Below are 13,356 nucleotides of genomic sequence, written 5' to 3'. Positions count from 1 at the left end.
CCTTCACAGACCTTTCGGGTAATGATCAGGGCAAATGCACCTACGGACAAGTGATGGGAATGAGTAAGTAGTGACTATCGATATGTGTCAAGTACGGCACCAGGCACCTGACGCGGGCTGCCTCCCTGAAAACCCACTTCTCTGAGGGTTGGCTCTTTCCCCCTCTGTAGATGAGGAAGCCGAGGCCAGAGTGTTAAGGTGACTGCCCCAGCTTGGAGGAGGCCAAGCCAGCTTTCGAACCTGGCTCTCCCTGGCTCCAAAGTCCATGCCTTTCTATTCCTTCACATACACCCCCACCCCTTACCAGGATAGGATAATTAGTAAAACTTTGATATCCTGCTCATGGGGATTTTGCATAAAATAATAAGAACAGCTGACCCTTCTTCCATGCATTTTGTTGTCTCCGCATTATTTCCTCTAACGTTCCTACTGACCCTTTGAGGTAGGTTCTCTCTACATTTTCCTCCCTTTGGACTTTAATTCGACATCTATTAGGCTACTGGAAGTTTCCTACAGTTCCTTGATACTTTTTATTGTTTTATTTTAATAAAGCATTGTGTTTCATTTTGGATAGTTTCCATTGCTAATTCTTCATGTTTACTGATATTTTCTTCTGCAGTGTCTAATCTGCTGTTAATCCCAAGCAATGCATGTCTCATCTCAGACATTATTGTTTCTATCTCTAGAAGGTTCTCTTTGGGTCCTTTGGTATTTCTCAAGCCTCAACTTAACTTTCTGAACATATGGGCCACCATTATCTTGCCCCTGTCTGCTAATTCTACTATCTGTGTCAGTTATGGGTCAGTCTCCATGCATCGTTTTTCTCCTCATTGTAGGTCAGACTTTCTGCTGATTTGTGTACGCATTCATCTCTGATTTGATGCTTGACGTTGTGACCTGTAGTTTGTTGGGTGATGGATGTTTTTGTATTCTGATCAGTATTTCCAAGCTTTGTGTATGTGTTTTTGTTTTGTTTTAATTTTTCCAGTCTTGCTGTTAAGACTCAGTATGTAGGCATTTTTTAGACTAGGGCTAATCATCCCTCACCACTGAGGCAAGGCCTTTTGTGCACCTTCCCCAGTGACTATGAATTGGATGTTGTTCCAGTCTGGCCGGTAGACACAGGTGCGGCTGGACGCTATTCCCTCTAATGTTGGGTGGTTCTTTTCAGGAAGCCTCCCATGTGCCTGCTCCAATGAGAACTCTGCTGCAGAGGGACCTTGCAGTCCCCCAGGGCATTTCCACAGGGCACCTCTCTCTTCTCTGATCCACATTCAGTGAACTCTCGCCTTCTGGACCCTCAGCCCTGTCCCTTCAACTCAAGGAGGTCAGCAGACTCCACCTGTCCCCTGCCATGGCCTGGAGACTCCCTCAAAGCAGGGAGCAATCATGGAGACCACCACCACCACCACATTCGCTTTCCATCTCTCATTGTCTGATGTTCCATGTTTTAAAAACTGCTGTTTTGTGTATTTTATCTAGTTTTTTGGTTATTTCAGGCTGGAGTGCAAATCTGGTCTCATTACTTCTTGTTGTTCAGAAAGCGAAAGTTTCCATTCCTATGCTAGAAATGACTAGAGCACCTTAGGGAGTGGTGAGGACCTCAGTGAACTGGGGGGCACACCCCCTATCTAAACAGGGCAGCAGACACTCAGATCCAGCTGACTGCTCCCACATTATAACATGAGCCCAGGCTTCTGTCTGTTTCTAAAGAAGCCAGATTTTATAAAACATACTTTGATTTAAAACACCATGTAGATCAAACCTACCTTGCCTGCAGGCTGGCTCTGGCTGGCCAGCCACCAATTCTGACCCCTGTGTGTTAAATTCTCTTCTTTATATCGAACTATGATATTTTTTTCTACAGCATTATATTTCCATAAGCAGAGAAATATCCTGTCTGCACCCTCCAATACAGTAGTCACCGGTTCCATGTGGTTATCAGCCACCAAGATGTGGCTAGTATCTGAGGAACTGAATTTTCCATTTCATTTTCGTTTATAGAGCTATGTGTAGTTAGAGAAAACCCTGAGGGAGCATGAGCATCCTTCAACAACACTTGCCCGAGGAGATAGGTAGCACCGAAAGCAAATCCTTATCCCTTTTTTCCTTCACCCTTTCCGATGAAGGTAACCTGCGGGTCCTGTTTCCTTTAATTGACCTTCTCCAGCAGTCATACTTACTAGAGACCTCCCGGCCTCCCACTCCATTGCCCTACTTCCCTTTTATTAGTATGAGCTCTGGGACCCTTGGAGCAAGAGAAAGGACCACGGAGAATGCCCAGAGGCCCGGTCTCAAACTTGTGTCCCCCAGACTAAATCTAGCTCATAGTTATGTTTACTTAGACTTTCACAGCATTTAACAACATCTGAGCCAACCTTTAAAGATGAGATAAATCAAATAAAACCAATCTGTCTAGCTATGTTTGGTAAATTCAGAGATTGAGCATTCTTGGCTCCACATTGACTGGAGCTGAGTAGCTGCTGCTCTCTGTGGGTGGAGAATATAATTCTGATTTGCCACAATCTCCACCACTCCCTACTGTTCACCACCAATGAGGCTTTGTGTTGATTACCTCAGTTATCATCATAATTGTGCTATTATTTTTCTTATAGAGAAGAAATATGTCTCCATACACATATCTTATTCATAGGTGGTAAAATGATCTCGGCTGGTGTGGCTCAGTGGTTGACCATAGACCTATGAACCAGGAGGTGGGCATGGTTGGATTCCTGGTCAGGGCACATGGCTGGATTTGGGGCTCAGTCCCCAATGGGGGGCATATAGGAGGCAGTTAGCTGATCAATGATTCTCTCTCATCATAGATATGTCTCTCTCTCCCTTCCTCTCTGAAATCAATATTTAAAAACACACACACACAAAACAATAAAAAACAAAACAAAAAAACACAAAGGTGGTAAAATGAAAAAAAAAAAATCAGTAGGGCTTTGCATTTTTCAACCTGGTCATTTTACACATTTATATCAGCTGCCTGGCTCCTGGAAGCACTGGAGGGTGTGGGGCCTTTACTAGAGGGAGAGAACACACACACGGCGCACTAGGCACGCCGGACTTCTCATTTCAGCACCCATGCCAGACTCCAGCACCCATGTCAGACTCCAGAACCCATGTCAGACTCCAGCACCCATGTCAGACTCCAGCACCCATGGCAGACTCCAGCACCCACGTCCGACTCCAGCACCCATGCCAGACTCCAGCACCCATGTCAGACTCCAGCACCCATGTCAGACTCCAGCACCCATGTCAGACTCCAGCACCCATGCCAGACTCCAGCACCCATGTCAGACTCCAGCACCCATGTCAGACTTCAGTAATGGATCATGTCGCCCTTCCCCAGGGATTCTTCTCAACACAGTGCCCCTCCCTGCCACCGTTCCCAAGCAGTCAGCTCAGACAGACAAAATGATGCTCTTCGCCATTCTTCACGCTGAGCTCATTCTCTCCTTTTACTGAGCTCAAAACCAAGGTCCAGAAAACTCGAGCAATCACGGAGTCTGTGATGACGCCACAGCGAAACCTCGGATCACTTGACTGGAAGTATCTCCACAGGCCCAAGCCGCCCGTTGGGAAGAGAGGAAATGAAGACATGGCGCAGGGTGGGCTTGTCTTTGGCAAGAGCAGACAGCGTGCCAGCTGGGCTGCGCCTGCTACTTCCTTTTCCCAACACGTCGCCTAACTTCTCCTCCCCACACCCTGGCCTGGCCTTCACTCTCTTTCCTGTTTCGAACCAACAGTGAGAGATCACTGACTCAGCTCCCCATTCCAACCTCTGATCCCCAAACCACCCCAACGAACCAGGGGGAATACTTACGGCACCCGGAGCTTAGGGAACTTCTGAATGTCATTTTCTGTCAGGTTCTGAAATGAAGACACAGGCAGGTTACAACCCACAGGCAGGGCCCGGGGCCAGGCGAGTAGAGTCAGGTGTGAGACAGTAGGGAGTGGTGGGGATTGCGCACACTGAAGAGTACACCCCCCACCCACTCAGAGTGGGCAGCTCTAGAGGTTGCATAAAAGCCTGTGGGCCTGGTGTTGCTGGATCTACCTTTTTCAAAGGGAACACCATTTCCTGAGTTCTCTTGACAAATAATCTTGACTTAAACAAGCACGATGAACGCTGAGTTGTGGGCCAAACAGAATGTGTTTGGTGGGCTGAATCTGTCATGTTATGACCTCTTCCCGTCTGAGGCCCTTACCCCAGACTTCAGGGCCCCTCAATCTCTGTATGAGCTGAGCAGCTGTGAGAGGCCAACTTGCAGAAGGAATCTGGGCCTCATGCCACCACTGCACCCCAAAGGCCTCTTTCACCAGGCTTACTGATAGAATTCTCTAGATGTGGGGAGGCGACAAAGAGGCTTTCCTGAGGGAACTGAGATGGCAAAGAAGGAAGAAATAATATTTGTGATGAACTGGACCTCTGCCTTATAGCACCTTGATTAATCTTCACATCCACTCTGTATTGTAGGAACCCCATTTTATAGATGAGGAACTGAGGCTTAGGGAGTTAAGGGAATTTCAGCTTGTAGGTGACGAAGCATTTGTAGTCAAAGTTCTTCCTATCGGCTTCCCTCCTCCCATGTCCGAGCCCTTTGAGGGCCCGGGGAGCCTATGTTGGAGGGGAGGAGGGCGAGAGAAGGTGGCTGGAAGGGCGGAGGAGGGGCAGGGGTGCAATATTGGGAAGAGGAAAGAAGAGGGTGAGCACACTTTCTGTAGAACCAATGCTGAGCCCAAGGGGCCCCACTGGCGTTCCAACTGAGGCCAGAGCCTGGGCGGGAGCTCTGGAGTCAGGCGGGCCCCTCATCAGACCCTGCAGCAGGGTCGGGACAGGCATCTGCCAAGATTCTTGAGAAAAATCAGGCTTTCCATTCAACTTCTTAACTTCTCTTCTTCGTCTTCATCTTCGTCTTCATCTTCTTCAATATCACTGAGCAGTGGCGTCTCCTCTGCCAAACCCCACCCCTCCCAGGGATGCACCAGGACTCGTGTCCAGAGTGCGGTATGATGAGGGAGGGCCTCCTGGGGGCTGAGTACCAGGCGGCTGGCCAGCACCTTCGGGTTGGCTAAGCCGGGGTCATATCCTGAGGGGACTCCGGGAAGAGAGTGAAGGAGGAGGTGGAGGTGAGCGTGGCTGGAGACAGAGCAGCAGATGTTAGGGAAGAGCGAGCCTTTCAGAACAGGGCCAGGAACTGGGAGGAAAGATGAGAGGTGTTTACTGAGCAGTTTTGCTACGTGATGCGATCCCTTCCCCCACTTCCTTCAAACACCTTCGGCAAACTCCCGGCTACTTGTACGATGACTCAGCGGTAGACTTGCGGCTTTGCGGGAATATGACTCTATGCTGAGTGTATCCTCCAGAGGGGCACAGGGGCGAGGAAAGCTGCAGATTGGCCCCACGTGGAGGGACGACGTGGCCCGAGCGACACTGATGCTTATCTGCCCCGTGTCCATTCTCTCTTCCTCACTGACAGGACCTGCGCTTCGCTCAGGGCAACAAACGTGTCCTGTCCAAAATACGCAATACCCTAGACTCTCTTGCAGATGGCTGAGGTCACAGGACCCAGTATGGCCGGAGAGATAATTGAGGCCTACTGAGAAGGGAAAGAAGGAAGAAATAATATTTGTGATGAACTGGACCTACTGGGTGGAGCTTCTAGAAGTTACTGCTTTCCTGAAAACAAGGAGGATGCATTCCCCATGCACTTTTGCATCTTTTACTCTTTGCCCACCTCCGCCCCCCCCCCCGCCCCCCATCCCCCTTCTTCCTGCCTGGAATGCAGACGTGATGCCTGGAGACAGAGCAGCCATCTTGCAGCCATTAGGACAGAAGCCGTAGGCTTTTCCCATAAGCTGGATGGGGCCTGGGTTCTCAATGACTTCCTTCGGCAGCTCACCAGCCACGAGTGCCCACCTCTGAACTTCTCACCACTTGAGAAAGATAAACCCTGATGTGTCTGAGGGGACTCTCTTCACAGCATTGGTTCTACAGAAAGTGTGAGCCACTGTGATCGTGTTCCTGTTACGTGCAGCCACACACCTCCCTAAGCGCACATCTTCCTCTTCTTCAACCTTCTGGAAGGAGGAGGTGGAGGTGAGCGTGGCTGGAGACAGAGCAGCAGATGTTAGGGAAGAGGCTGCCCTTCAGAACGGGCCAGGAACTGGGAGGAAAGACACGGTCTCACCCTTCTCACAAGAAAACAAGATGGTAGCAAAACAGAGAAATGTGGTAGCTCCTATGCTGCAGAAGAATAAAGGAAGGAAGGAAGGATAGAGAGAAGGAAGGAAGGAGAGAAGGAAGGAAGGAAGGAAGGAAGGAAGGAAGGAAGGAAGGAAGGAAGGAAGGAAGGAAGGAGAGGAGGAAGGAAGGAAGGAAGGAAGGAAGGAAGGAAGGAAGGAAGGAAGGAGGAAGGAAGGAAGGAAGGAAGGAGGAAGGAAGGAGGAGGAAGGAAGGGAGGGAGGGAGGGAGGGAGGGAGGGAGGGAAGGACACACCACACAGGCCTTTCACTCTGCCTTCAATGGAGAATGGTCCTGGACACTATAAAGCTGGAAGGAGTGACAGACAAGAGATAGAGCTCAGATCAGAGCCCAAGTTGTATCCAGAGCTCCTGGGGTGGAGGGTGGATTTCAACAGAGGCTGCCTTTCAGCACTCCGGCTGCCGGGGCAGGCACCAGGTTCTGCTTCCTGCTCTCCTGGCTCTGAGCACCCTCCTTCCCCTTCCCCATTTATAGAACGAGCAGAATATGCAGTGGGTCTGCAGGTCCCAGATATTGGAGCAGAGGTGACAAAGTGACTCAGATACCATTTCTCAACCCAGGAAACAACCAGGTCCTAACAGGCCTGAAACTCCCCTGGGGGGTGTTGGGAGACCCACAGGCTGGAAGGGACCACCACCCAGTCCAACATGCTGGTTAACAGAGGAGGGAGCTGGGGACGTTCAGCGGGCAAGTGTTTATTCAAGGTGAGCTAGGGCATCAGGACCATCCTCAGGGATGTCTCACCTCTTTCCCACTCAGCCCCAGTAGGTCTCTGTTCTCAGTGCTAAAGGCGCCAGATGGGAACATTTGGGTTTAGCAGTAATTTGCAAGAACAACAATAACAACAAAACTCCAGGAGTTCTACTGGGGAAAAGCTCAGCATGGAGAAATAGCATTGTTAAAAACTCATGCAGTATTCGGCTGCATTAAATGTGTACTTGAGTCCAATTGCTAAAGTGGGTGCGTTTGCACAAATCCCATCACACCCCTGTGCATTATTCCTCAATTGCAAACAAGGTGGTAGGAGCCTGCCTAAAGATCCCTTTCTGCGCTAAAACTAGCCTCTGGAAGACAGAAGTCACCATCCCTTGTTCCCAGCACGTGGAATGGCTGGTGTGTAAAAAGAGCTCAGGGAAATGCTTGTCCGATGAACAGATGGGTCAATGAATGAAATGATGTGCGTGGGTCAGTGAATAAACATGTCACACGAAAGCAAAACTCAGACCTATAGGGACAGAGGTCTGGTCTCAGCCTGAGACTTCAGCGCTGCCCAGAAGCGGGCCAATGACTATAGGTAGTAGTGAGCTCACCATCACTGAAAGGATTCAAGAAGATTGGGGAAGCATTTATGTAGTCAGGGTCTCTCTTACCCATTGGCAAAGGTGTCATTTCAGGGGAAATGCTCAGACCACATCCCCAACCAGCACCCAATGCCTCTGTCCCCACCATTAGATCTGCATCCCTTCTAGTCAAAGGCTTAGTCCTTAATATGCAGATGCATCTTAGTCTCCACTTGAAGTGGTATGCAACATAATGGAGTGGAGAGAGCCATAGCCCATGTGTTTAATGGGCACAAAACCGTGAACTTAGTAGCAAGAAATAGAGATGTAATTGAAATAATGAGGTGCTCCCACTCTTTATTCCACTCCATGAGCATGTACCCCAGAATGAGAGATTGGAAAAAAGAATCCTTCTGTTCTCCATCCCAGATGGTCTTTTCTCCCTTGGACTTGGATTTCTCAAAGTGTGGGTGGTATTTGAATAGATTTTCAAGGTGTGTGTGCGCGCGCGCGCGCGCGCGTGTGTGTGTGTGTGTGTGTGTGTGTGTGGTTTTAACTATATTGGGTTTCTTCTTTATCCTTTGACTTTGGAATGTACCTTAGTATCAGTGAAAGATGTGGGAGGTACCCTAAATAGGAGGATCCTCAGAGGTGATGAGAGAGGGGTTCAGACAAAACCTCTGAAGAAGGCAAAAGGTTGTATGGGGATCCTGCAGACAGGCATTGATCCTTGGCATCCTCAAGGACAGGTAGACCAGTTGACCCTGCAGCCATTGGTTAAAGTACAGAACAGCTCTGGCCTCCATGTGTCGGACCAGCAGCACTTACCAAAAACCGTGGCCCATCGATGTGATGCTTCTTCACGGCCTTTTCACAGTCCTTGTAGTTCAGCTGCGAAGGGGAAAGGAAGGTGCTGTCAGTGGGGCAGGCTCATGCCATTGGTTCCCCTCCCCTGCCTGGCCCAGAAGCTCAGCAATTTGTGGTACTTGTGGCTAGCCAGACTCCCCGCTCCCTCCCCTGTCTAACAGAGGGCCCGTCCCCACCTCGGCCCTGCTTTCACTAATCCCGTGGGACTCTGTGAAATGGAGAACTTGCCTTGGTCGAAAGCTTTGGGGCCAACCCCTAAGAAAGAGAGGCCTTCAAGGCTACTCTGCAAGTGGAGAGGATCAGGAAGAGGAAAATAAATAGCACTCGTTGTCTTGCCACCCAAAGACAAGCTCGCTGGACATGGCCGTGTGTTTCCTTCAACGCTTTCACTCTGAGCATACTTCTAAACATAACTGAGGTTATAATTTATATTCAATCTTGTGAGCCTGGCTTTTGCTCACAATTACCCTCAGGCGATATAAGCACTGCCTCATGTTATTGCAAATTTATTTTAAACATTAGTTTCATTGATCTCTTGTTGCTAAACATTTAGATTGTTTACCAAACTGCTGCTCCAATAATGATAAGAGCAACTGCTGGAAATTATCCAACGCTTGCTCTATGGCAGGCATTGTCCTTAGTATTTAAACCAATCCTAGTCATTTCATCCTGGCCTTCTCCAGATGGAGAGCCAAAGGCGCAGAGCGTCATGTAACCTGTAGGAAGCTCCACGGGGAGTAGGTGACAGAGGCGAGAGTCAGGCTTCAGATCAAGCTTTTAATGTCAGGAATGGTCCCGTATTTGTTAATAACATTATAACTTAGCCATAAGTAAAGTGAACAAGTTTAAGTGCAACTTAATACACATCCAGATCATATCAGAGGACATCATGGCCATTCTTTTGCATCCATTTTCATTTTCTTCTACTTAACACACTGCAGGTGGATCACGAGCATTCGCGTGTTTTCGTGTTACACAGTGTTTTACATAAATGTTGAAGGCGCGCCTTAACATTAAATACCCATTGCATTTTGAAGTTACTTATTACATGTTCTTACTAGCTAATATCTTTTTAAAGTATGGTACTTTGTAAAACGCTTTTTGTACTCGTTCAATAGAAACTTATCTGGCCACTGGGTAAAGCTAGCAATAAAACTACTGGTGCGCAATGTGTTAAGAGAAACTGTTTAAGTTAGATTCTCAGAACAGAGTTATAGGATTAACAGGGATGATCATTTTGAGGGTCTCGGTTGCTTTCCTAAAGAGTCACATCAATCAACAATCCTATCAGGTATCTGTGTTGCCTTGTCTTCAACAGCATATGAATTTGCATTGGAAATATCTCTAATCTGCTGTGTAGGGATGGAGTATTTAAGGTTAAATGTTTGTCCTTGAGAATCTTAGGATCTCCTCACAAGTGTGTCACAGTTTGTGGCAAGCTTCTTTGGGTACAGATTTAAAATCGTGACCTTTTCTTATGGCCGACAAGACTAAGAAGTAAGCACACTTGTTGTAACCTCTTGGCTTGGAAGGGTAGGATGAATGTTAGAAAGCTGATTTAGAGATCAGTGTGGAAAGCAAGCAGCATCCGAGGAGCCCTGAGCATCCCTCTTATCTACATGCTCTGAGCTGTAAGTGGTTCTTAGAAGAGTCAGCTGCCTTTAATTCATCATTTCCACTGTCATCGTTGTCAGATGAACCTCTGATTTTGCAAAATACTGACCTCAACTCTAGATAGACAGACATCCTTGCAGACTGGGGCCTGCCTGGGAGTTTGATTCTGATCTAACAATATCTGGGCTTGGGGGCTAGAATCTATATTTTTAGTAAATACTTATATGGCTTTTATGAGCACCCAGTGTTAGTTGGCACTGGTCTAGAGTAGATACCTGGTGCTGAAGATGGGACAACCGAGGCCCAGAGAGGCCTAAGTCTGGGGCCTAACATCACACAGTGAGCTGGGAACACAGCTGGGACTGGAACTCATGGCTCTGAGCCAGTGTCTTCTCTACTGCATGGCCCAAGTCAAAAGGAATTGGAGGGGTTAAAGAAGTACAGACCACGGCCTAGGTCCTCCTTGGGGACTTGCATTCCAGACAGAGGATGAGCTACTTGTGTAGCTGAGAGAATAAGACACAAGAACGTGCCAGTCTGCCTGGACCTGGGCTCTCAGCTAGGGGCCAGCAACTAGAGCAGGAAAAATGGAAGCTCAATCATCAATAGCCCCCTCTCTGCTGCATGCCTCACATACGTTACTTCCTTTAGTTCTCCCAACACGCCCACGAGGTTAGTTACTGTTAGTATCTCTATTATACTGATGAGGAAACCGAGGCACAGAGAGGTCAAGTAACGAAGGCAAGGTCACCCAGCTAGCAAGTGGCACAGTCAGGATTCAAACCGAGGTACGTCTGCCTCCAGAGCTGGCAAGGGGACCTGATATCACTGCTTCATTAGAAGTTGGGCTGGCCAATCAGCGTTTTAAAGAGATTTGATGGTTAAGATCCATCCCCATTTGGTATTTTCTCTCGGGGGGACTGAAGTGCTGAGGACCTAAAGGGTGTTTATCTGTGTCTCTGGGGGGACTTCCAGGTCACAGAGGCCCCGCAGTCTCCTCATTCCCCACTTCGGTCATTTTATGCTGGTGCTGTGGGCTTGACCCGGGGTGTGGGATTTCCAAGAAGAAAGCTCTCCCTCTCCCCAGCTCAGGCAGAGAACTCTCCTGAATCAGCCCTGGCCTGGGGCCCATCTCCCTGGGCCAGGGGAACTTGACCATGGATTCTTCTGTGGCTGGGCTGGGTTGTGCATTCTTCTCACCACATTGGAGATGGAGTCTATCTGTGCCTCCCGGCCTGCCCCCTGGTTTCCCTCCCTAATTCGCAATCCTTCTCTCCTTTCTTTACTGAGCTAGCATGCCGCTTGATAGAAATCTTGGCAAATTTCACCGGGTGCCCTGTTTCATTTGGTCTACGTTTAAGAAAAAAACACTTAGAAATAGCCTTCAGAAGTCAGTTTTCCCAAACATCTTTGCAACCACAATGCTGAAACCTAAGTTGAGATGACCTTTTAGAGGGAAAAAGAACAGGAAGGAGATGCACAAAAGCAGCAACAGCAGGGTTCGCGGGCCGTGTCCCCATCATGCCACACCTGGTCCAACATTTTCAGGCTTTTCTTCCTGAGTCTGGGGAAGGGCAGTGTGGCAGTAAACACCTCGGGGCCACGCAGACCCCAGGGTTGGCTGTGTGACCTCGGGAGCTTGAGCTGCCCCAGGAAAAACAGAGCGTGGGCTTAGATGATCTCTAAGACCTCGGCTTTAAAATCTCATCTGTATGACGGTCTGGAGTGTCAACTGAATCTGAGGCCAGCCTCCTCAGGGGCAGGTGCAAAAAGGTCAAATGTCCCTCACAAGACACCATATCCCTTGGACAGGAAGAGAATATCCCTGAGTCACGTGGCTTGGGATCTGCCCAAGCCGCTATGCGACCTGTGGTCCCACCAGCAGATGACGAAGCATGGGGATCTTGAGCATCTCCAATGCTCAAAAGCAGGACAACAGCCTTCTGGGCTCAGCTCTGCCATAGCTCACTTCTGACCCTTCTGGCTGAGCCTCTTCCTGTGCAGGAGCCTCAGTTTCCCCAGCTGCAACCTGGGCTCATACCAGTTTTCTGACCTGCCTGGCAAGACCCTCATAAAGCTCCAAGGAGACGCTGCCTCACGTAAGGACGCGAGGAGGCCTCCTTCAGGGTGATGAACAAGGACTGCTGCCTAGGCACGGCTCATCGCGGCCTTCCCCTCCCCCGCCCAGGACACCACTTCACTTCTCCCTTTCTAATAAGGAGCCTTGATCTCACTAGGGGTTAGAGCAGTTCTGCATCTCAGAGCTTGGACTTTGAAACCAGATGGGTGACAGACCGGAATCCTGCCTCTGTCACATGTAGTCTCTGGGGCTTTGGGCCACTTAACCTCCCTGCGCTGATTTTGCAGCTGAGCCAGGGGACAGACCCTGTTAAATAGTCCTGGAGAGTGTGAGATGGGACAGTGCCTGGAGAGCACAAGCTCAAGCCCTGGCACACAGTAGGTACACATTCATTGGAGGACTTCCCTTCTCCCCAGATCTTACTGTGGGAACACTCGGTGCTGTAGGCATATCTAACGGTACTTGCCCAACTGGTGAGGTGGCTGCGAGGCTGGAAGTTCGCTGCTATCTTTCATGCCTTTTGCGTTCTGCCTGGACTCCACCTTCAAGCCTCTGTCCAGCTGCCCCCCGCCCTCCCCGAGGGCACTGCCAGCCCCCCACCACCAAAGAGCAAGGCTCACCTTCCTGAAATAGTCGGCGAGGCTGTCGGGGTCCCAGGCCAGGACCTCAGAGCGGAAGGGCACATTTCTCAAGGCCATGGCTGCTCTCCGGGGAGGACGCTCACAAGCTGAGCATGGGTGCGGCACCCATGGACAGAGAACCCCAATCCAGAGCGTGGGGGTGTCCTTGGCTCTTCCCACACCCGGTTACCCTCTGGAGCAGCCTTGTTGGAGCCAACGTCTTTTCTGCCGTAGCCAGATCCCAGAAAGCAACGCTTCCTCCGCGAACAAATATGGTCTCTTCTCAGAAAACGACTCAGCAAGTTTCCTTTACCACTTCCTCTGCTGGGCCCTAAATAAGTAAACAAGGAAGCCAGCTCCCCGCTGGAGAGGCCAAGCGAGCCACGGGTGGTAATTCCCCAAGGCCAGCCACCCAGCCCAGTGGGAGTGGCATGAAGGGGACTTGGACCCCAGCATGAGTTCAAGTATGTTTCTCTTAAAACTCCTGGCACCCATAAGTCTACACCACATTCCTGCTTGCCTGGGTCTTTGCAGTTGAAAGTCTATTTTGACAGTTGACCTAAAATATAGACAATCTCCCACATCAGTGAACTGCTGGGGGAAGCAGCAGGGCTTTTTCAT

The 13,356-nt window shown here is 49.5% G+C and overlaps 1 protein-coding gene across 3 annotated transcripts in view; it reads right to left on the bottom strand.

Moving 5' to 3' along the window:
- Positions 1-13,058, bottom strand: part of LCP2 (lymphocyte cytosolic protein 2) — a 39,552-nt gene extending 26,494 nt beyond the window's left edge. Inside the window, exons 1-3 of one of the 3 annotated variants that reach the window (XM_036313445.1) lie at positions 12,736-13,058; positions 8,383-8,445; positions 3,833-3,879 (exon numbers count right to left, since the gene is read on the bottom strand). In XM_036313445.1, coding sequence (XP_036169338.1) covers positions 3,833-3,879; positions 8,383-8,445; positions 12,736-12,813 — 188 coding nt within the window. In that variant the 5' untranslated portion in view covers positions 12,814-13,058. The remainder of the gene's footprint in view (positions 1-3,832; positions 3,880-8,382; positions 8,446-12,735) is intronic. The other 2 variants (XM_036313444.1, XM_036313447.1) reach the window with 2 other exon arrangements.
- Positions 13,059-13,356: the final 298 nt, after the last annotated feature.

The sequence above is a fragment of the Myotis myotis genome, unplaced genomic scaffold (genome assembly GCF_014108235.1).
Source record: "Myotis myotis isolate mMyoMyo1 unplaced genomic scaffold, mMyoMyo1.p scaffold_m19_p_6, whole genome shotgun sequence".
Lineage (NCBI taxonomy): Eukaryota > Metazoa > Chordata > Mammalia > Chiroptera > Vespertilionidae > Myotis > Myotis myotis.
The sequence above is the reverse complement of the archived record's forward strand: the minus strand, read 5'-3'. Positions and strand labels throughout refer to the sequence as shown.